This window comes from Crinia signifera, unplaced genomic scaffold (genome assembly GCF_055691185.1).
Source record: "Crinia signifera unplaced genomic scaffold, ASM5569118v1 HAP2_SCAFFOLD_103, whole genome shotgun sequence".
NCBI lineage: Eukaryota > Metazoa > Chordata > Amphibia > Anura > Myobatrachidae > Crinia > Crinia signifera.
The window spans coordinates 46400-72726 of record NW_028141997.1 but is presented as its reverse complement, the minus strand read 5'-3'; the positions used below and the strand labels follow the sequence as shown (position 1 = coordinate 72726).

The following is a 26327-nucleotide window of genomic DNA, read 5'->3' as shown; positions in this document are numbered from 1 at the left end:
TATATATATATATGAGAGTACTGCCGGACCTCCAGAGATTGTATAGATCTATATAAGCACATTACACACATACTGCAGGTAGCAGACCAGGGCTCTGCACTATATATATATGAGAGTACTGCCGGACCTCCAGAGATTGTATAGATCTATATAAGCACATTACACACATACTGCAGGTAGGAGACCAGGGCTCTGCACTATATATATGAGAGTACTGCCGGACCTCCAGAGATTGTATAGATCTATATAAGCACATTATACACATACTGCAGGTAGGAGACCAGGGCTCTGCACTATATATATGAGAGTACTGCCGGACCTCCAGAGATTGTATAGATCTATATAAGCACATTATACACATACTGCAGGTAGCAGACCAGGGCTCTGCACTATATATATATGAGAGTACTGCCGGACCTCCAGAGATTGTATAGATCTATATAAGCACATTACACACATACTGCAGGTAGGAGAGGGAGCGTGTGAGAAACACACCAGCAGAAGTAACGCATCTGTGCCCAGCTACTATATAACGTAGAACCTATAATGCAGGGTTGGCATCTGGATACAGAATCTATAACGTTGGCACGGGTGGCAAATGCAGAGATGCCTCATCTCCATTCCTGTCTCACCTCCACATCCCCTGCCACCCACCAATCAGAGGCTGTTGCCGGGCAGAGGGGAGAATCCTTGCCTGTCAGATAACGCTGTGGTGGAGGATAGGGGACGCTGCTGTGCCCCAGATTATTACTGATCCCCTTATGGCAGATATAGTGAGGATCCCCAATAATTCTAGTTACATACAATACACGCAGCTTCTCTATCCATGTTATGTGCACAGTCATAGTGAGCGCTACAGAGTACTGCCCCATATATTCATGTCATGTGACCTGTCCTACAGATGGAGGCTGGTGCTCTGTATTATAGTGAGACGCAGGCCCCGTTCAATATGCAAATTATATGCAAATAATGTCACGTGACCATGACATTGGGCTTTAATGTGCACTGCGGGGACTCTGCTGCAGGTGATCACTGTGCTCCCCTGCCTTATATTAGGACTGATGACCGGCTCTCACACTCAGTACAGGCAGGGGGGGGGGGGGGGGGGGGGGGGGGTGTGACAAGCGGAGGGGAGACCCCTGATGACACCTGACACCAGGACCCTAAGGATCCTATCCAGGGGTGCACTACAATTAGGAATACACTTAGTGGGAGCAGGACTGAGGCCCCAAATCGGCAGCTGACACCTGGGAGAGTCACATGAGGACCAGACCACATGTTCACTAGCACAGGTGTGAATGCTGTCGCTCATCCCGGGATGCTGGAAGCGTTTACATTAAAAGTCGAACTTCAAAATGAGTAAAAGGAACGACATGATCAATTCCTACCCGCGGTGACGGCGCTGACTCTCTGCCTATCTGGGCGCTGGAAGGTTGTGAACCTACGGTCAATGGCCAATGTTTACCATTGCACAACAGCGCAGTATGACTTAGTTCCCATTCCCAGGCAGATATGTGGCTGCAGATGGTATATTCCTCTGCCTCTTCATTGGGGGGGACACAGACGTTCTACTCGTGAGTGACACTTGGGGGACAGCCAGCGGGGCGGTGGGCACCATTTTAGGGAATACCTATATTGATACAAGTGGGTACAGTATGTAATACTGTAATGGCGGCAAAGCAAGGCCTGTCTGTGTGGAGTTTGTATGTTCTCCAGCGTGACCACGTGGATAATTTATGGATGCGCTGTACCCTCTTTCGCAGGACACTAGTTGGCTGCAGACCTATTTATGAGCCCTAGTATGTGGGTTACACCGATGGGCACAGTCCCGGGATTTACGCAGTAGCACTGCGCACACGCCAAGGCACAATGATGAGCGCCACAGGCAGAGGGACAGAACAGCCAGCAGGCCGGCACGTGTCGGCACTCACACGGCGTCCAGCGATAGTCTGTAACCTATCATCTGTATACCCAGTATATATCATCTGTATAACACCCAGTATATATCATCTGTATAACACCCGGTATATATCATCTGTATAACACCCGGTATATATCATCTGTATAACACCCGGTATATATCATCTGTATAACACCCGGTATATATCATCTGTATAACACCCGGTATATATCATCTGTATAACACCCAGTATATATCATCTGTATAACACCCGGTATATATCATCTGTATAACACCCAGTATATATCATCTGTATAACACCCGGTATATATCATCTGTATAACACCCGGTATATATCATCTGTATAACACCCGGTATATATCATCTGTATAACACCCGGTATATATCATCTGTATAACACCCGGTATATATCATCTGTATAACACCCGGTATATATCATCTGTATAACACCCAGTATATATCATCTGTATAACACCCAGTATATATCATCTGTATAACACCCAGTATATATCATCTGTATAACACCCAGTATATATCATCCGTATAACACCCAGTATATATCATCCGTATAACACCCAGTATATATCATCCGTATAACACCCAGTATATATCATCCGTATAACACCCAGTATATATCATCTGTATAACACCCAGTATATATCATCTGTATAACACCCAGTATATATCATCTGTATACCCAGTATATATCATCCGTATAACACCCAGTATATATCATCTGTATAACACCCAGTATATATCATCCGTATAACACCCTGTATATATCATCTGTATAACATCCGGTATATATCATCTGTATAACACCCAGTATATATCATCTGTATAACACCCGGTATATATCATCTGTATAACACCCAGTATATATCATCTGTATACCCAGTATATATCATCTGTATAACACCCAGTATATATCATCTGTATAACACCCAGTATATATCATCTGTATACCCAGTATATATCATCTGTATAACACCCAGTATATATCATCTGTATAACACCTAGTATATATCATCTGTATAACACCCAGTATATATCATCTGTATAACACCCGGTATATATCATCTGTATAACACCCAGTATATATCATCCGTATAACACCCGGTATATATCATCTGTATAACACCCGGTATATATCATCTGTATAACACCCAGTATATATCATCTGTATAACACCCGGTATATATCATCTGTATAACACCCGGTATATATCATCTGTATAACACCCAGTATATATCATCTGTATAACACCCAGTATATATCATCTGTATAACACCCAGTATATATCATCCGTATAACACCCGGTATATATCATCCGTATAACACCCGGTATATATCATCTGTATAACACCCAGTATATATCATCTGTATAACACCCGGTATATATCATCTGTATAACACCCGGTATATATCATCTGTATAACACCCAGTATATATCATCTGTATAACACCCGGTATATATCATCTGTATAACACCCGGTATATATCATCTGTATAACACCCAGTATATATCATCTGTATAACACCCGGTATATATCATCTGTATAACACCCGGTATATATCATCTGTATAACACCCAGTATATATCATCCGTATAACACCCAGTATATATCATCTGTATAACACCCAGTATATATCATCTGTATAACACCCAGTATATATCATCTGTATAACACCCAGTATATATCATCCGTATAACACACAGTATATATCATCCGTATAACACACAGTATATATCATCCGTATAACACCCGGTATATATCATCCGTATAACACCCAGTATATATCATCTGTATAACACACAGTATATATCATCTGTATAACACCCAGTATATATCATCCGTATAACACCCTGTATATATCATCCGTATAACACCCAGTATATATCATCCGTATAACACCCGGTATATATCATCCGTATAACACCCGGTATATATCATCCGTATAACACCCGGTATATATCATCTGTATAACACCCGGTATATATCATCTGTATAACACCCGGTATATATCATCTGTATAACACCCGGTATATATCATCTGTATAACACCCAGTATATATCATCTGTATAACACCCAGTATATATCATCTGTATAACACCCTGTATATATCATCTGTATAACACCCAGTATATATCATCTGTATAACACCCAGTATATATCATCTGTATAACACCCGGTATATATCATCTGTATAACACCCAGTATATATCATCTGTATAACACCCAGTATATATCATCTGTATAACACCCGGTATATATCATCTGTATAACACCCGGTATATATCATCTGTATAACACCCGGTATATATCATCCGTATAACACCCGGTATATATCATCTGTATAACACCCGGTATATATCATCCGTATAACACCCGGTATATATCATCCGTATAACACCCGGTATATATCATCTGTATAACACCCAGTATATATCATCTGTATAACACCCAGTATATATCATCTGTATAACACCCAGTATATATCATCTGTATAACACCCTGTATATATCATCTGTATAACACCCAGTATATATCATCTGTATAACACCCAGTATATATCATCCGTATAACACCCAGTATATATCATCTGTATAACACCCAGTATATATCATCTGTATAACACCCTGTATATATCATCTGTATAACACCCAGTATATATCATCTGTATAACACCCAGTATATATCATCTGTATAACACCCGGTATATATCATCTGTATAACACCCGGTATATATCATCTGTATAACACCCAGTATATATCATCTGTATAACACCCAGTATATATCATCTGTATAACACCCGGTATATATCATCTGTATAACACCCGGTATATATCATCTGTATAACACCCGGTATATATCATCTGTATAACACCCAGTATATATCATCTGTATAACACCCAGTATATATCATCCGTATAACACCCGGTATATATCATCCGTATAACACCCGGTATATATCATCCGTATAACACCCAGTATATATCATCTGTATAACACCCGGTATATATCATCTGTATAACACCCAGTATATATCATCCGTATAACACCCGGTATATATCATCCGTATAACACCCGGTATATATCATCCGTATAACACCCGGTATATATCATCTGTATAACACCCGGTATATATCATCTGTATAACACCCGGTATATATCATCCGTATAACACCCGGTATATATCATCCGTATAACACCCGGTATATATCATCCGTATAACACCCGGTATATATCATCTGTATAACACCCAGTATATATCATCTGTATAACACCCGGTATATATCATCTGTATAACACCCGGTATATATCATCTGTATAACACCCGGTATATATCATCTGTATAACACCCGGTATATATCATCTGTATAACACCCGGTATATATCATCTGTATAACACCCGGTATATATCATCTGTATAACACCCGGTATATATCATCTGTATAACACCCGGTATATATCATCTGTATAACACCCGGTATATATCATCTGTATAACACCCGGTATATATCATCTGTATAACACCCGGTATATATCATCCGTATAACACCCAGTATATATCATCCGTATAACACCCAGTATATATCATCTGTATAACACCCAGTATATATCATCTGTATAACACCCAGTATATATCATCCGTATAACACACAGTATATATCATCCGTATAACACACAGTATATATCATCCGTATAACACCCGGTATATATCATCCGTATAACACCCGGTATATATCATCTGTATAACACACAGTATATATCATCTGTATAACACCCAGTATATATCATCTGTATAACACCCTGTATATATCATCTGTATAACACCCAGTATATATCATCCGTATAACACCCGGTATATATCATCCGTATAACACCCAGTATATATCATCTGTATAACACCCGGTATATATCATCTGTATAACGCCCGGTATATATCATCTGTATAACGCCCAGTATATATCATCTGTATAACACCCAGTATATATCATCTGTATAACACCCGGTATATATCATCTGTATAACACCCGGTATATATCATCTGTATAACACCCGGTATATATCATCTGTATAACACCCAGTATATATCATCTGTATAACACCCAGTATATATCATCCGTATAACACACAGTATATATCATCTGTATAACACCCAGTATATATCATCTGTATAACACCCAGTATATATCATCCGTATAACACACAGTATATATCATCCGTATAACACACAGTATATATCATCCGTATAACACCCGGTATATATCATCCGTATAACACCCAGTATATATCATCTGTATAACACACAGTATATATCATCTGTATAACACCCAGTATATATCATCTGTATAACACCCTGTATATATCATCTGTATAACACCCAGTATATATCATCCGTATAACACCCGGTATATATCATCCGTATAACACCCAGTATATATCATCTGTATAACACCCGGTATATATCATCTGTATAACGCCCGGTATATATCATCTGTATAACACCCAGTATATATCATCTGTATAACACCCAGTATATATCATCTGTATAACACCCGGTATATATCATCTGTATAACACCCGGTATATATCATCTGTATAACACCCGGTATATATCATCTGTATAACACCCAGTATATATCATCTGTATAACACCCAGTATATATCATCCGTATAACACACAGTATATATCATCTGTATAACACCCAGTATATATCATCTGTATAACACCCGGTATATATCATCTGTATAACACCCGGTATATATCATCTGTATAACACCCGGTATATATCATCTGTATAACACCCAGTATATATCATCTGTATAACACCCGGTATATATCATCTGTATAACACCCGGTATATATCATCTGTATAACACCAGGTATATATCATCTGTATAACACCCGGTATATATCATCTGTATAACACCCAGTATATATCATCTGTATAACACCCAGTATATATCATCTGTATAACACCCAGTATATATCATCTGTATAACACCCGGTATATATCATCTGTATAACACCCAGTATATATCATCTGTATAACACCCGGTATATATCATCTGTATAACACCCAGTATATATCATCTGTATAACACCCAGTATATATCATCTGTATAACACCCGGTATATATCATCTGTATAACACCCGGTATATATCATCTGTATAACACCCGGTATATATCATCTGTATAACACCCAGTATATATCATCTGTATAACACCCAGTATATATCATCTGTATAACACCCGGTATATATCATCTGTATAACACCCAGTATATATCATCCGTATAACACCCGGTATATATCATCTGTATAACACCCAGTATATATCATCTGTATAACACCCAGTATATATCATCTGTATAACACCCAGTATATAATCTCCGTATTACACCCTGTATATAATCTCCGTATAACACCCTGTATATAATCTCCGTATTACACCCGGTATATAATCTCCGTATTACACCCTGTATATAATCTCCGTATAACACCCTGTATATAATCTCCGTATAACACCCGGTATATATCATCCGTATAACACCCTGTATATAATCTCCGTATAACACCCAGTATATATCATCCGTATAACACCCTGTATATAATCTCCGTATTACACCCTGTATATAATCTCCGTATAACACCCTGTATATAATCTCCGTATAACAGCCTGTATATAATCTCCGTATAACACCCTGTATATAATCTCCGTATAACACCCTGTATATAATCTCCGTATAACACCCTGTATATAATCTCCGTATAACACCCTGTATATAATCTCCGTATTACACCCTGTATATAATCTCCGTATAACACCCTGTATATAATCTCCGTATAACACCCTGTATATAATCTCCGTATAACACCCTGTATATAATCTCCGTATAACACCCTGTATATAATCTCCGTATAACACCCTGTATATAATCTCCGTATAACACCCTGTATATAATCTCCGTATAACACCCTGTATATAATCTCCGTATAACACCCTGTATATAATCTCCGTATTACACCCTGTATATAATCTCCGTATTACACCCTGTATATAATCTCCGTATAACACCCAGTATATAATCTCCGTATAACACCCTGTATATAATCTCCGTATAACACCCTGTATATAATCTCCGTATAACACCCTGTATATAATCTCCGTATAACACCCTGTATATAATCTCCGTATTACACCCTGTATATAAACTCCGTATAACACCCTGTATATAATCTCCGTATAACACCCTGTATATAATCTCCGTATAACACCCTGTATATAATCTCCGTATAACACCCTGTATATAATCTCCGTATAACACCCTGTACATAATCTCCGTATTACACCCTGTATATAATCTCCGTATAACACCCTGTATATAATCTCCGTATAACACCCTGTATATAATCTCCGTATTACACCCTGTATATAATCTCCGTATAACACCCTGTATATAATCTCCGTATAACACCCTGTATATAATCTCTTTATAACACCCTGTATATAATCTCCGTATAACACCCAGTATATATCATCCGTATAACACCCAGTATATATCATCTGTATAACACCCGGTATATATCATCTGTATAACATCCTGTATATAATCTCCGTATAACACCCTGTATATAATCTCCGTATAACATAATCTCCGTATAACACCCTGTATATAATCTTGTATAACACCCTGTATATAATCTCCGTATAACATAATCTCCGTATAACACCCTGTATATAATCTCCGTATAACACCCTGTATATAATCTCTGTATAACACCCTGTATATAATCTCCGTATTACACCCGGTATATAATCTCCGTATTACACCCTGTATATAATCTCCGTATAACACCCTGTATATAATCTCCGTATAACACCCGGTATATATCATCCGTATAACACCCTGTATATAATCTCCGTATAACACCCAGTATATATCATCCGTATAACACCCTGTATATAATCTCCGTATTACACCCTGTATATAATCTCCGTATAACACCCTGTATATAATCTCTGTATAACACCCTGTATATAATCTCCGTATAACACCCTGTATATAATCTCCGTATAACACCCTGTATATAATCTCCGTATAACACCCTGTATATAATCTCCGTATAACACCCTGTATATAATCTCCGTATAACACCCTGTATATAATCTCCGTATAACACCCAGTATATATCATCTGTATAACACCCAGTATATATCATCTGTATAACACCCAGTATATATCATCCGTATAACACCAGGTATATATCATCTGTATAACACCCGGTATATATCATCTGTATAACATCCTGTATATAATCTCCGTATTACACCCTGTATATAATCTCCGTATTACACCCTGTATATAATCTCCGTATAACACCCTGTATATAATCTCCGTATAACACCCTGTATATAATCTCCGTATTACACCCTGTATATAATCTCCGTATAACACCCTGTACATAATCTCCGTATTACACCCTGTATATAATCTACGTATAACATAATCTCCGTATAACACCCTGTATATAATCTCCGTATAACACCCTGTATATAATCTCCGTATAACACCCTGTATATAATCTCCGTATTACACCCGGTATATAATCTCCGTATTACACCCTGTATATAATCTCCGTATAACACCCGGTATATAATCTCCGTATAACACTGGGTATATAATCTCCGTATTACACCCTGTATATAATCTCCGTATTACACCCTGTATATAATCTCCGTATTACACCCTGTATATAATCTCCGTATTACACCCTGTATATAATCTCCGTATAACACCCTGTATATAATCTCCGTATAACACCCAGTATATAATCTCCGTATTACACCCTGTATATAATCTCCGTATTACACCCTGTATATAATCTCCGTATAACACCCTGTATATAATCTCCGTATAACACCCGGTATATAATCTCCGTATTACACCCTGTATATAATCTCCGTATTACACCCTGTATATAATCTCCGTATAACACCCTGTATATAATCTCCGTATAACACCCTGTATATAATCTCCGTATAACACCCTGTATATAATCTCCGTATAACACCCGGTATATAATCTCCGTATTACACCCTGTATATAATCTCCGTATTACACCCTGTATATAATCTCCGTATAACACCCTGTATATAATCTCCGTATAACACCCAGTATATAATCTCTGTATTACACCCTGTATATAATCTCCGTATTACACCCTGTATATAATCTCCGTATTACACCCTGTATATAATCTCCGTATTACACCCTGTATATAATCTCCGTATTACACCCTGTATATAATCTCCGTATAACACCCTGTATATAATCTCCGTATAACACCCTGTATATAATATCCGTATAACACCCTGTATATAATCTCCGTATTACACCCTGTATATAATCTCCGTATAACACCCTGTATATAATCTCCGTATTAAACCCTGTATATAATCTCCGTATTACACCCTGTATATAACCTCCGTATTACACCCTGTATATAATCTCCGTATAACACCCTGTATATAATCTCCGTATAACACCCTGTATATAATCTCCGTATTACACCCTGTATATAATCTCCGTATAACACCCTGTATATAATATCCGTATTACACCCTGTTTATAATCTCCGTATAACACCCTGTATATAATCTCCGTATTACACCCTGTATATAATCTCTTTATAACACCCTGTATATAATCTCCGTATTACACCCTGTATATAATCTCCGTATAACACCCTGTATATAATCTCCGTATAACACCCAGTATATAATCTCCGTATAACACCCGGTATATAATCTCCGTATTACACCCTGTATATAATCTCCGTATTACACCCTGTATATAATCTCCGTATAACACCCTGTATATAATCTCCGTATTACACCCTGTATATAATCTCCGTATAACACCCTGTATATAATATCCGTATTACACCCTGTTTATAATCTCCGTATAACACCCTGTATATAATCTCCGTATTACACCCTGTATATAATCTCTTTATAACACCCTGTATATAATCTCCGTATTACACCCTGTATATAATCTCCGTATAACACCCTGTATATAATCTCCGTATAACACCCAGTATATAATCTCCGTATAACACCCGGTATATAATCTCCGTATAACACCCTGTATATAATCTCCGTATAACACCCTGTATATAATCTCCGTATAACACCCGGTATATAATCTCCGTATAACACCCTGTATATAATCTCCGTATAACACCCTGTATATAATCTCCGTATAACACCCAGTATATATCATCCGTATAACACCAGGTATATATCATCTGTATAACACCCTGTATATAATCTCTGTATAACACCCTGTATATAATCTCCGTATAACACCCGGTATATAATCTCCGTATTACACCCTGTATATAATCTCCGTATTACACCCTGTATATAATCTCCGTATAACACCCTGTATATAATCTCTGTATAACACCCTGTATATAATCTCCATATTACACCCTGTATATAATCTCCGTATTACACCCTGTATATAATCTCCGTATAACACCCTGTATATAATCTCCGTATTACACCCTGTATATAATCTCCGTATTACACCCTGTTTATAATCTCCGTATAACACCCTGTATATAATCTCCGTATAACACCCTGTATATAATCTCCGTATTACACCCTGTATATAATCTCCGTATAACACCCTGTATATAATCTCCGTATAACACCCTGTATATAATCTCCGTATAACACCCTGTATATAATCTCCGTATTACACCCGGTATATAATCTCCGTATAACACCCTGTATATAATCTCCGTATTACACCCTGTATATAATCTACGTATTACACCCTGTATATAATCTACGTATTACACCCTGTATATAATCTCCGTATAACACCCTGTATATAATCTCCGTATAACACCCTGTATATAATCTCCGTATTACACCCTGTATATAATCTCTGTATAACACCCTGTATATAATCTCCGTATAACACCCTGTATATAATCTCCGTATAACACCCTGTATATAATCTCCGTATTACACCCTGTATATAATCTCCGTATAACACCCTGTATATAATCTCCGTATTACACCCTGTATATAATCTCCGTATAACACCCGGTATATAATCTCCATATTACACCCTGTATATAATCTCCGTATAACACCCTGTATATAATCTCCGTATTACACCCTGTATATAATCTACGTATTACACCCTGTATATAATCTCCGTATTACACCCTGTATATAATCTCCGTATAACACCCTGTATATAATCTCCGTATAACACCCTGTATATAATCTCCGTATAACACCCGGTATATAATCTCCGTATTACACCCTGTATATAATCTCTGTATAACACCCTGTATATAATCTCCGTATAACACCCTGTATATTATCTACGTATTACACCCTGTATATAATCTCCGTATTACACCCTGTATATAATCTCCGTATAACACCCAGTATATATCATCTGTATTACACCCTGTATATAATCTCCGTATAACATAATCTCCGTATAACACCCTGTATATAATCTCCGTATAACACCCGGTATATAATCTCCGTATAACACCCTGTATATAATCTCCGTATAACACCCTGTATATAATCTCCGTATAACATAATCTCCGTATAACACCCTGTATATAATCTTGTATAACACCCTGTATATAATCTCCGTATAACATAATCTCCGTATAACACCCTGTATATAATCTCCGTATAACACCCTGTATATAATCTCCGTATAACACCCTGTATATAACCTCCGTATAACACCCGGTATATAATCTCCGTATTACACCCTGTATATAATCTCCGTATTACACCCTGTATATAACCTCCGTATAACACCCGGTATATAATCTCCGTATTACACCCTGTATATAATCTCCGTATAACACCCGGTATATAATCTCCGTATAACACCGGGTATATAATCTCCGTATTACACCCTGTATATAATCTCCGTATTACACCCTGTATATAATCTACGTATTACACCCTGTATATAATCTACGTATTACACCCTGTATATAATCTCCGTATTACACCCTGTATATAATCTCTGTATAACACCCTGTATATAATCTCCGTATAACACCCTGTATATTATCTACGTATTACACCCTGTATATAATCTCCGTATTACACCCTGTATATAATCTCCGTATTACACCCTGTATATAATCTCCGTATTACACCCTGTATATAATCTCTGTATAACACCCTGTATATAATCTCCGTATAACACCCTGTATATTATCTACGTATTACACCAGCCGCAGCACAAGAGCCGCTCCTGAGGAGACGTGTGACTTGGGCCTCCGTGGCCGAGCAGGACGCACAGACGCCATCTTGCAGTGTGAGAGACACATCTGAGGTAGGCGGCTACAAGCAGGTATGGATCATTGGATAGACATGCATGAAGGTCGACATGACGGAAGCCGACATGGGTTCGGTCGACATGATGCTTAGGTCGACACAAGCATTAGGTCAACATGGGCAAAGTCGACAGTCAAAAGGTCGACGTGGGGGTTTTCACCTTTTTTTACCCGAATGTCAACACAGTCGACATGAACAATGAAAAGTACCACCGCTGCACTCGCCATGATTCAGGCTCAGTTCCTCGCTGCGCTCGGCACACTATTTTATTCTGCCACCACGCCCTAGTGGATGGTAGGGCATGAAATACCGCCTGTCGGCACATGTCGGCTCAAAAAAAAAAGGTGAAAAACCCCATGTCGACCTTTTGACTGTCGATCTAATGACCCCGTCAACCTCACCCATGTCAACCTTCCTGCATGCCAACCTAGTGGTGTCGACCTCATGCTTGTAGACCTAGTGACGGTATCCCCAGGAGACCCTCCCTGCCGAGTGCAGACCACCAGCTGTAATGTGTGATGGAGTAAGGACAATGGGCCGGGCTGGGATCCAGGGGCATACAGGCACAGTGTACAGAGTGTGTGGCAGTGTCCTGAGGTAGGCCCGTTCCCATGGCAGCATGGTTATTAGGCAGATGTGACACCACACGGGTTCCTGCGTCACAGAGACGTAATACACATATACTCTGCAGTGATAACCCCTGATCCAATATGGCTGCCATGCATGGCAACGGATTACACAATTCCAGCCAATGAAAGAGCTATCACCTGGCCTTGCCCTGAGATAATCCAGCAGGGATGAGGCCGCGGCGCGCACAGTTCTATATAAAGACTGGTTGCTATGGAGACGCCAGTAATGTCTTCCTCACCAATATCATTCTGCACTGGAAATTCCCCACTGGGCTCCGACATCCTCAGCCAGCCGTGACAGAGAGCGCAGTCGCTGGCAGCGCTGGGGAGGAAGGGGTTAAGTCGTGGAACATGATGAAACCCGAAGCAAAATGTAATTACCAACCACGGGGAGACGCGAGGCAGAGACAGGCAACAAGGCATCTGGCGTCTGCAGAGCAACCCCGGGGAGGGAGCGGCTGTAACATCATCCACAGGCCGCACGGCGGCGCAGGCTAATATACATACAGCGCACACTGGGCACCGAGGACGGCTCTGATCCATATACATACAATAATATACATGATACTGTGGCCGGAGGCCTCGGCACACGGACAATGGCGTCCGCGGGACTGAAAGGGTTAACCCCATTCAGCACCGGCCGCAGGACAAAGGGCGCTTGGCGCCAAAATTCAAACAGGACCTACTGTTTTATTTATGTGTGTGGGCGCCGCGGCCCCGGTCCTCCACCGGCGGCTGCGGACACCCTATGTGCACCCCATCTCCGGGAGAGTTGGCCAGCGTGGGGAGTCTGGATTCCCCGGCTCCTGGCGTGTGGCGGCCGCCAGGGGGAGCCGGGACTCATCCACGCTGCAGCCGTGGCGAATCACCGCCGTTAACCCCTGGCACGCTGGGGGCACCAGCAGGGTGTGGGTGCGCCACAGCCCAGGTCAGAGGCTGCGGCGGGTGGCATAAATGGTTAACCCCCAGCGCGCGCTGGGGCTATGGGGAAGTGGCTGCGCCCAGGAACCCAGGCGCTGGGGGGGGGAGGGAGAGACTGTGCACGCTTCCAACAAGCTGAGGTTACCCCTTGTGGTACTGTGTGTTGGAGTAGCATAAAAGGAGGGCTCAGCCCTGAGTTAATTGTACAATCTACCTGATTTGAGTGCTGTAACATTACTTGTAGAGCTTCTACTTTGAGCAAATAAACCATCTATTGCCCAAGACAACTGCTTTCATCTAGCGACCAACAGAATTACTGCAATAATTCCATTCTCCAGCTGTTCTGGGTATAGCATCCAGCGTCTCCGAGTTCCGCTCTACCTGCTACCGCAGCAGAGATCTGGTCCGTGACCAGTGGGGAACCAATCGATGCCAGTCAGGGTGTGTCAGCAGCGTGTCGCCGCAAACACACTCCAGCAGGTACTACTCAGGTACTAGCGTTTAGGTCTGAGGTAACCGTGGTTCCAGACGCCACGTAGGAGGAGTCTGGTGGTGGCAGCGATAACCCCACCCACTGCATAGACACACACACACGGTTCTTATACAGATATATAGAGCAACCCATATACACCTCATCTGTATAATGTATTACATATATGACATCACATACACACCTCATCTGTATAATATATACAGAGGACATCACATACACTCCTCATCTATATAATATATACAGAGGACACCACATACACACCTCATCTGTATAATATATCTATATGACATCACATACACACCTCATCTGTATAATATATACAGAGGACATCACATACACACCGCAGCTGTATAATATATATATATAGAGGACATCACATACACACCTCACCTGTATAATATATAGAGGACATCACATACACACCTCACCTGTATAATATATAGAGGACATCTCATACACACCTCCCCTGTATAATATATATATATATATATATATATAGAGAGAGAGAGAGAGGGCATCACATACACACCTCAGCTGTATAATATATATATAAGACATCACATACACACCTCAGCTGTATAGTATATATAGAGGATATCACATACACGCCTCACCTGTATAATATATATAGAGGACATCACATGCACACCTCATCTGTATAATATATATAGAGGACATCACATACACACCTCCCCTGTATAATATATATATATATATATATATATAGGACATCACACACACACCTCATCTGTATAGTATATATAGAGGATATCACATACACACCTCACCTGTATAATATATATAGAGGACATCACACACACACACCTCATCTGTATAATATATATAGAGGACATCACATACACACCTCCCCTGTATAATATATATATAGAGAGAGAGAGGGCATCGCATTCACACCTCAGCTGTATAATATATATATATAAGACATCACACACACACCTCATCTGTATAATATATAGAGAGGATATCACATACACACCTCACCTGTATAATATAATAATATATATAGAGGATATCACATACACACCTCATCTGTATTATATATATAGAGGACATCACATACACACCTCATCTGTATAATATATCTATATGACATCACATACACACCTCATCTGTATAATATATAAAGAGGACATCACATGCACACCTCAGCTGTATAATATATATATAAATATATATATATATATATATATATATATATAGAGAGAGAGAGGGGGGGCATCACATACACACCTATATGGAGGTTATCCCAGCACAATGACCCAATACATGACTAGGGGGTCAGGACATTTGGGCTGGACTGGTGCCAGGCTGGTGGATCTACACAACCTTATGGTCACCATAAATTCATTGTCCTATGATGCCAGATCTGGGGACACAATAATAATGACACTCACGTGTCCCATCCAGATTACACGCAGGTAGGGAATGGACCAGTATGTGCGGCTGCATGTGTCTACTAGATGAGGGCTGTAACGCTCTGCTGGGACCTGGCCACCGCGGCTTCCATCAGCACAAACACAATACAGTTATAGGGAAATCTAGGCCATGTTCTTACCTCTTTCTTCCATCTGGCCAGCCACTCATCTCTCTTCCTCTTGCTGACGTAATATGGGTCCCCAGCCTGGAAAGGCAGCCTCGGCACGGGCCTCTGACGCAGACCGGACTCCCAGCCCAACCCTCCACGTAATCGGCTTCGGTAACCCTGCTCAACGGTAGTTAAGACTGTGTAAGCAACAGGGTGGAGGTAACGTGCACCACACAATAACACAACACAGAGACAATCCGTGCACCCCAATCACCCTCCTCATGCAGTACCCTGCCCCCTAGCCAGACGCGCAGCCCAGCTCAGCGAGAGATCCGGGAACACCAGGCTCCGGTCATGTCCCCTGGGGAACGCAGCAATACCCTTCCCGGCTGTCCCATCCACAGAGTGAGACACGCTAATAGGGGGTGCGATATACAATGTCAAGTATGGGTCACTGGGTCAACCAACCAAATGTCAACATGCATTAGGTCAACCCCTGATGGTCGACAATGGCTAGGTCGACATCTGAGGTGTTGACATAAGCCATAGTGGTCCACTCAATGCATGTTGGCCTTTGGTGTGTCGACCTAATGACCGTATGCCAGAAGATCTACAGGAATTACATCCAATCACTAGGTCGACAGAATATGGTCGACATGCATTGACGGCAAGCTCAAAAGGTCGACAAGAAATTTTTTGACACAAAAAGGTCCCCACGAGATTTGTGAAGAATGTGGGTGTCATGTTCTATGTTTCATCATACGTGAGCACAATTATTACATACGTGTACCCTTGTGGGCTTGCACCAGGCAAGGTGGCACACTCTACTACCGGTGCACTTGGCACAGATTACTATCGCTAATCATATTCCACATGGATGGTCCACCGCTGTGCGGTGCGGCAGAGTCTCAATGAGAGGAGCTGTGCGGTGGAGTCTCCGTGAGAGAGGCTGTGTGGTGTGACAGAGTCTCATTGAGAGGGCTGTGCAATGTGGCAGAGTCTCAGTGCGAGAGGCTGTGTGATGTGGCAGAATCTTGGTGAGAGGAGCTGTGCGACGTGGCAGAGTCTCAGTGAGAGAGGCTGTGTGATGTAGCAGAGTCTTGGTGAGAGGGCTGTACGACGTGGCAGAGTCTCAGTGAGAGGAGCTGTGCGACGTGGCAGAGTCTCAGTGAGAGACGATGAGTGGTGTGGCAGAGGCTCAGTGAGAGGAGCTGTACGACATGTCAGAGTCTCAGTGAGAAAGACTGTGTGGTGTGGAAGAGTCTCAGTGAGAGGAGCTGTGCGACGTGGCGGAGTCTCAGTGAGAGGAGCTGTGCGACATGGCAGAGTCTCAGTGAGAGACGATGAGTGGTGTGGCAGAGGCTCAGTGAGAGGAGCTGTACGACATGTCAGAGTCTCAGTGAGAAAGACTGTGTGGTGTGGAAGAGTCTCAGTGAGAGGAGCTGTGCGACGTGGCGGAGTCTCAGTGAGAGAGGCTGTGTGATGTAGCAGAGTCTTGGTGAGAGGGCTGTACGACGTGGCAGAGTCTCAGTGAGAGGAGCTGTGCGACGTGGCAGAGTCTCAGTGAGAAAGACTGTGTGGTGTGGAAGAGTCTCAGTGAGAGGAGCTGTGCGACGTGGCGGAGTCTCAGTGAGAGAGGCTGTGTGGTGTGGCAGAGTCTCCGTGAGAGAGGCTGTGCGATGTGACAGTGTCTCAGTGAGAGGGGCTGTGCGAAGCAAAAGACCATTTTTTCTATTAAAGCAGCACCGCTAACGTAACAGAAAGTGTCCATTCCTGCACAGAAACCCGTGGGGCTCTGCAATACAAAGTGGTCCCCAGAATACGGCTCTGCATGGTATACCCTGATTAGGTTCAATATACAGTGGTCCCTAAAATAAACCTATGCCTGATATACCATAATTGGGCTAAGAACTATAATGGTTCCAGTATACGGCTCTGCATGGTATACCACAATGAGGCTCTGCAGTATACAATTGTCCCCACAGTACAGCTCTGCATGGTATACCACAGTGAGGCTCTGCAATATACAATGGTTCCAGGAATACGGCTCTGCATGGTAAACTACAAATAGGCTCTGAAATATACAATGGTCCCCAGAGTATGGCTCTGCATGGTATACCATGAATAGGCTCTGCAATATACAATAGTGCCCAGAGTACGGCTCTGCAACCTACACCACAATTAGGCTCTGCAATATGCAGTGGTCCCCAGAATACGGCTGTGCATGGTATACCACGATGAGGCTCTGCAATATACAATAGTCCCTAGAATACGTCTATGCATGGTATACCACAATGAGGCTCTGCAATATATGGTCCCCAGAACATATCACTATGTTGTATGATGACCTCAGGAATGAGAAGTAAGGGCCGGGATGTAGTTGAGGATTCCCAAGGTAGGATGGAACCTTAGAAAGGTCTGCGCAGGGGAATACAGTGCGGATAACCAGAATCACACCCCTGCATCTCCAGCTGTGTCATTGCTCCACTGTATTAATCCAAATATCCTACAATATAGGTATTTTCTGGTGATGCCAGACACATAAACCCGTGTATTATATGAATATCTGCCAATTGAGCAATATCATGAATAAACACAGTCACCTCCTCCACATGGAAAGCGGATGTCCGGCACTTACATTCAATTTCCTAATACCCCTTTTAGATCACACCTAATTTCCAGGTTCATGCCGCTTGGTTGCCGTTTCAACCCAGTAATAGGTGCAATCTGAAAGGGCTTACCGGGTTCAGCAACCCCTCATTACGAACCGGTAAAAATGCGGGGTCCTTACCGGTTCATTGCCGGGTTGCTTTGCAGTGTGAACGGGTTCATCGGGTCAAACGACCCAGTTCCTGTTCACACTGATGAAAGAGGCAGTGCTTGGAGCAGCGCCAGATCCAAGCGCTGCCTTCTCCCCCGCCCCCGTTGAAGGTCTGCTACTCTGCCGCACATGACGTCAGCGAACCGGCAATATTGCCGGGTCACTGAAGGGTCCAGAGAGAGCAAAATACAGGGTCGATATAGTACTGAACCGATTCAAAGTCCCGGTGCGACCCTGCATTTTGTGATCTCAAAGAGGTATAAGATACATATCATATGAACTGGTGTGGTTGCTGATGCCCGACGAGCGTTTCACCTAAACACAGGCAGTTCTCCACAGGAGACAGATGTCTGGTTGTAGGTGAAACGGCCGTCGGACACCAACCACCACACCAGTATTTTCATATGATATGTATCTAAAATATATAAAATCCTCCTCTAGGTTTATATATATCAAAATAACCCTCCTAATAAAAACATCCATCCGCCAGTGTATAAAAGCAATACTCTCTTTAATGGTGAGCAGTCAGTATTCTTGGTTTATTGTCAAAATATCAACATTTTCAGAAGGCTCAGTTAGGGGTGGGTCTAATGCAGAGGCGCTTCTAGAGAGGAGGAGACCTGTGTGCAGACTCCCTCTTTGAGGTGAAGTCCCACCAGTGGCCACTAGAGGCCACTCGACGGACGAAATTACTACATATCAGAAAGTGAAAGCAAAATGAATTGTTTCAAACTTGCTGGATATGGAGAGAGGGAGCGGTGAGGACAGAGGTTGGAGGTAGGAGCAGATAGGGACTAAGACATCATTTTGACAGGCTTTTAACTAGTAACTATATATCTCTGTGGCCGTCAGCAGGTAGAGGGCACACTGTATCAGGAAAGGCTGACGCATGTCAGATCAGTCAAATCCATGTGATACTGCTCTGTATAAAAAAAATATTAAATAATAAAAAAAAAAAAACGGTGCGGGTCCCCCCAGGAGCATAACCAGTTCATTGAGCCAGTCCTGGTTGCTGAAATACTGGGGGGGGAGGGATCAAATAGGGTTCATTCTAGCACCAGCCATCTTTGAAAACTAATGCAGTTCCTCTTCCCTGCCTGGGGTGTCACTGTCTGCTGTGGTGTTTCTAGTACAGGTCTGGTTTGCATATCAGTGCTGATATACAGACCACACTGTGCTAGAAGCACTACAACAGACAGCGAAACCCCAGGCAGGGAAGAGGAACTGCATGGGTTTTCAAAGATGGCAGGTGCTAGAATGAACACTAGGTTCCCCTGTATTCTTATAACAAGCACTAGGCTCTTGGTCCGGTCATGGTTCCCAAAATATGGGGGACAAAAGGAGTAGGGGGTTCCCCATATTTTGGAAACCAGCACCAGGCACAAACAGACAGCGGGGGGACTCTTTCTACATGAGGTAGCATGAGCATTGAGGCTAGTCAAGTGAATGTCAAGTGAATGGTCTGACCTAATTAACCTTTGTGGTTTTGGAAACCACAAAGCTCCAACGGTGAATCAGCGCTGGGATTCCCTCCCTGTCCGAAATAGAAACAGAGCTCTGTTTGACTGACAGGTTAGACCTCAGCCAATCAAGGGAGCAAGGCTGCTGTAGCGCTTCCTTATTGACTGCCGGGTTCTAAAGTAACAGGAGTCATTTGGGGACCCAGCATTGTGTATAAATGGGCTTCCTTCAGTCCATATGAACCGAGGCTGCCTACATGGAAAGAAGAGGACGCAATGTGCACCAGATGGATTTTTTTTCTCACAGAAACCGGTTTGGATTCTACATGGAGAAGTGGGCCGGACCTACCTGACCAAGATAGGCGAGTCTGGATCTGTGAAGGGTGTATTATAACTTTATTTAAATCCGTGTGTGGGTCAGTTATTCGGCTATTGGTTCTGAAAAGAGACTAAAAGTCCCAGTGGGTTTATTAATGCCCCACATGCTGGAACTTGTGGTTCTCCAAGTCCCAGTATGTGGGGGAGGCTTGCTGGCCCCTGTAGTTCTACTACAAAATCCAATATCTATTTTTTACACTTATTTAACCCTTTATTTGCTATCAGCCCGGTGCCCACAGTCCAGGCCAAGCGTACCCTGGAGGGGGAGACCCCTTTATTGGGGGGTCCACACTCCCCCAGGTACCCCCGACCTGATACCATTCACCCACTGGGTACACTCCCCCCCCCCCACGTGATGCTAACCCCCATCTGATGCCAGCCCCTTCATCTGACACACACCTCTGTCAGATGCCAGCCCCCCATCTGAAAAATTCCCCCAATCTGATGCAAGCCCCTCACCTGCCATACTCCTCTCGCCTGATTCAGCCCCCCCTCCCCATCGGATCTAAGCCCCCCATCTGACACACACCCCTGTCTGATAACAAACCACCCATCTGACAAGCTCATCCGTCTGATGCCAGCCCCTATATGACACACTCCCCATTTGATGCCAGGACCCCCATCTGTTGCAAGCTCCCCAATAGACACACTCCCCTGTCTGATGCCAGCCCCATCTGACATACTCACCGCCCCGTCTGATGCCAGCCCCCATCTGACATACTCCCCGCCCCGTCTGATGCCAGTTCACCATCTGACACACTACCTCATCTGATGCCAGCTACCCCATCTGAAGCACTACCCCACTTACATCTAACCTCCCATTTGCATTTAACAGCCCTTCTAGGCACGCCATGCATTGGTGCGACTGATAGTGCCAGGCATCTTTTAATTTAAAATGTGTCTTAGTTGCAAAACAGAGGGATTGATGCACAAACAGCTTCTTCTGATAAAAATTATATGCAGCATGCCTATATTCAGGGTGTAACTGCTGCTGTATCTGCATAAGAATTGGAATGTTACAGTGTTTTACTAGAAAATAGTGCAATGATTCAATTCTTATGCAGATACAGCAGCAGTCACACACTGAATATAGGCATGATGCATATCATTTTAATTAAAGGAAGCTGCTTGTGCATCCTATGTGCTCTGCTTTGCAAATAAGACACATTTCAACAGAAAAAGTTACAAAGAAAAGACACCTGGTGATACAGAGTCAAACAGAGTTTACACAATATGTAAATATATGCTGCACTACATAAGAAACTTAAAAATAAATAATGCAGTTATTTATATATAAATTTGATCCGGGATGGATTATATATCACCAGGTTACAACATACATCACATATCACATGGATTTGGATTGGGTTATATACCACCAGATACACCAGATTATATATCCCCGGGATCTGGCATAGATTATATATCCCCGGGATCTGGCATGGATTATAGATCACTGGAATCTGGCATGGATTATAGATCACTGGGATATGGCATGGATTATAGATCACTGGAATCTGGCATGGATTATAGATCATTGGGATCTGGCATGGATTATAGATCACTGGGATCTGGCATGGATTATAGATCACTGGGATCTGGCATGGATTATAGATCACTGGGATCTGGCATGGATTATAGATCACTGGGATCTGGCATGGATTATAGATCACTGGGATCTGGCATGGATTATAGATCACTGGGATCTGGCATGGATTATAGATCACTGGGATCTGGCATGGATTATAGATCACTGGGATCTGGCATGGATTATAGATCACTGGAATCTGGCATGGATTATAGATCACTGGGATCTGGCATGGATTATAGATCACTGGGATCTGGCATGGATTATAGATCACTGGGATCTGGCATGGATTATAGATCACTGGGATCTGGCATGGATTATAGATCACTGGGATCTGGCATGGATTATAGATCACTGGGATCTGGCATGGATTATAGATCACTGGGATCTGGCATGGATTATAGATCACTGGGATCTGGCATGGATTATAGATCACTGGGATCTGGCATGGATTATAGATCACTGGGATCTGGCATGGATTATAGATCACTGGGATCTGGCATGGATTATAGATCACTGGGATCTGGCATGGATTATAGATCACTGGGATCTGGCATGGATTATAGATCACTGGGATCTGGCATGGATTATATATCATTGGGATCTGGCATGGATTATAGATCACTGGGATCTGGCATGAAATATATATCACTGGGATCTGGCATGAAATATATATCACTGGGATCTGGCATGGATTATAGATCACTGGCATCTGGCATGGATTATAGATCACTGGGATCTGGCATGGATTATAGATCACTGGGATCTGGCATGGATTATAGATCACTGGCATCTGGCATGGATTATAGATCACTGGGATCTGGCATGGATTATAAATCACTGGAATCTGGCATGGATTATAGATCACTGGGATCTGGCATGGATTATATATCATTGGGATCTGGCATGGATTATAGATCACTGGGATCTGGCATGAAATATATATCACTGGGATCTGGCATGAAATATATATCACTGGGATCTGGCATGGATTATATCTCACGTGGATTTGGAATGGCTAATAAATCACTGGGATCTGGAATGGATTATAGATCACTGGGATCTAGAATGGATTATCGATCACTGGGATCTGGCATGGATTATATATCTCACGTGGATCATTTATTAAACCTTAATCCTGATTTGGAAATGTCCCAATCTCTCAGGCTTGCTGGTCACTCACATTTATATATTGGCCAGTGCCCTTATAGGCGCTACTGAAATATAACCACATGTGAGGATGTTCAGGCCACAGATCTGGAACAGGACAGGGAAAATCATTTGGGTGCTGACCACGGTCGGTCAGATAATCTCACAAAAACGTGGTGCAAATTTTGGGACACTACCCTCGTGGTGACATAAGGACAGGGTCACATGTGGCTGGGTCTAAGCTGGTGCCAAACGAGCAGATAATTGGACCACCATCTCTCAGCATTGTAGCTGCAGGATGGTACCGTCCGGTGATAGCCGGGGAGACACCAGCCACAGATCTACCTCCCTCCGTATCATTAGCACTACGGGGGATAAGTGAAAGGAACAGAAGACTTGGGGTGCCGCTGACTGACCACAAGACATAGATATGAGCATAAGCAGCAGTGTAGCCTATAGTATTATAACAGAATGATGGGGGGTTGATCCTCACCTCAGATTTTGGGGATCCCGAGTCCTCGTCTTCCTTTTCTTCTTCTTTATCTAAAGAGACAAATAGAATTTAGAGGTCACCAGGAGGATAATGATGTTACTTACAGATGAGCCATGTGGATCTGAGTGTTTTCTTCACGCTAAGCGTGTGTGCCCGCTACTAGGACACGAGTGTCACTAGGATGAGTGCTCAAAGGAATTCACGGAACTGATGTAGGAGGAGCATTCAGACCTAACCGCGCAATCTCCACCTATGTGATGCTCCACTAATTACAGCGCCGGTGCGCGCCCCACCCGGCGCTAATCTTATTGTGTTGGGACGACCTTGGCTTTATGTATCGCCCAGCTGTCCCGCTCTGCTGCCGCCCCCTATTCCTTCCCGCATTCCGTACCCTACGCTGCTACTTTCTGTTTGTCGTGCTTTTCCAATAACAAAACGTCTGCAGATATTATCAGCTACTGAGAACGGTGCCACCGCCGAGGTCTAGCATCTAGGTGCAGTGATGAGGAAGCCGTCTATATTGGGGGTTCTGGCGGTTTCCTCCTCAGGACGTCTGCAGATATTATCAGCTACTGAGAACAGTGCCACCGCCGAGGTCTAGCATCTAGGTGCAGTGATGAGGAAGCCGTCTATATTGGGGGCGCTGGCGGTTTCCTCCTCAGGACGTCTGCAGATATTATCAGCTACTGAGAACGGTGCCACCGCCGAGGTCTAGCGTCTAGGTGCGGTGATAAGGAAGCCGTCTATATTGGGGGCGCTGGCAGTTTCCTCCTCAGGACGCCTAAATGAGGCCTTGGTTCTTAGAAAGCCGTCTCGGGGCCCTGAGGAAGGCCAACAGGAAATGCTGCCTAATCTACGGGTAACATCTGCTTGTCAACGCAATGATCTATGCCCCGCAGCAATGGGGGGGGGGGAGGGGGGGTACAGTGCCGGCCAGCTACAGAGTGTAACAAGACGATATAGAATAAATTCACACCAGATTCTGTGGAACTGCAGGTGAACGCCTGTGTGTGTGTGTGTGTGTGTGGGGGGGAATCTGATGCGCCCCCCCCCCCCACTGGTAACACTTACTTTTCTCTGCACTGTCCGACAGGCTTCTCCGGCCTCTCTTCTTGGGAGTGGAGATCATCATGGCGTCAGCCTCATCGGTGTCCTCAGAATCTGGCCCGTCACTCGGCACACAGCGGCCGTTCTCCAGCACGGCCTCCCCACCCGTGGGGCCATCTCCTGCGTACTCACACTTCTTCCGGTCCCTGGGGGCACGTTCGGGGCTCACCCTCTCCAGGGTGGGCGTCTCGGGCTTTAGCTGAGCTGCCTTAACCTCTCCGTTGTGCAGGGGATCCGGGCGGCTGGTGTGCGAGGACGAGTGGCACTTAGGGACTGAGGCGATGTCTTTGGATGCGCTGACGCTTTCCACCTGCACGGAGACAGAACAGAGTCACCACAGCGGTCACAGACCATAGGAAGGCACGCGGGGAGGGGGGTACTATCAGCTCTGCATGTGATGGGCAT

General features: G+C 43.0%; 1 protein-coding gene across 1 annotated transcript in view; it reads right to left on the bottom strand.

Moving 5' to 3' along the window:
* The window catches only part of LOC146051508 (DNA (cytosine-5)-methyltransferase 3A), a 111505-nt gene extending 85421 nt beyond the window's left edge, over nucleotides 1-26084 (bottom strand). The window contains exons 1-3 of the mRNA XM_083167893.1: nucleotides 25887-26084; nucleotides 24816-24865; nucleotides 16957-17103 (exon numbers count right to left, since the gene is read on the bottom strand). Coding sequence (XP_083024019.1) covers nucleotides 16957-17103; nucleotides 24816-24865; nucleotides 25887-25947 — 258 coding nt within the window. The 5' untranslated portion in view covers nucleotides 25948-26084. The remainder of the gene's footprint in view (nucleotides 1-16956; nucleotides 17104-24815; nucleotides 24866-25886) is intronic.
* Nucleotides 26085-26327: the final 243 nt, after the last annotated feature.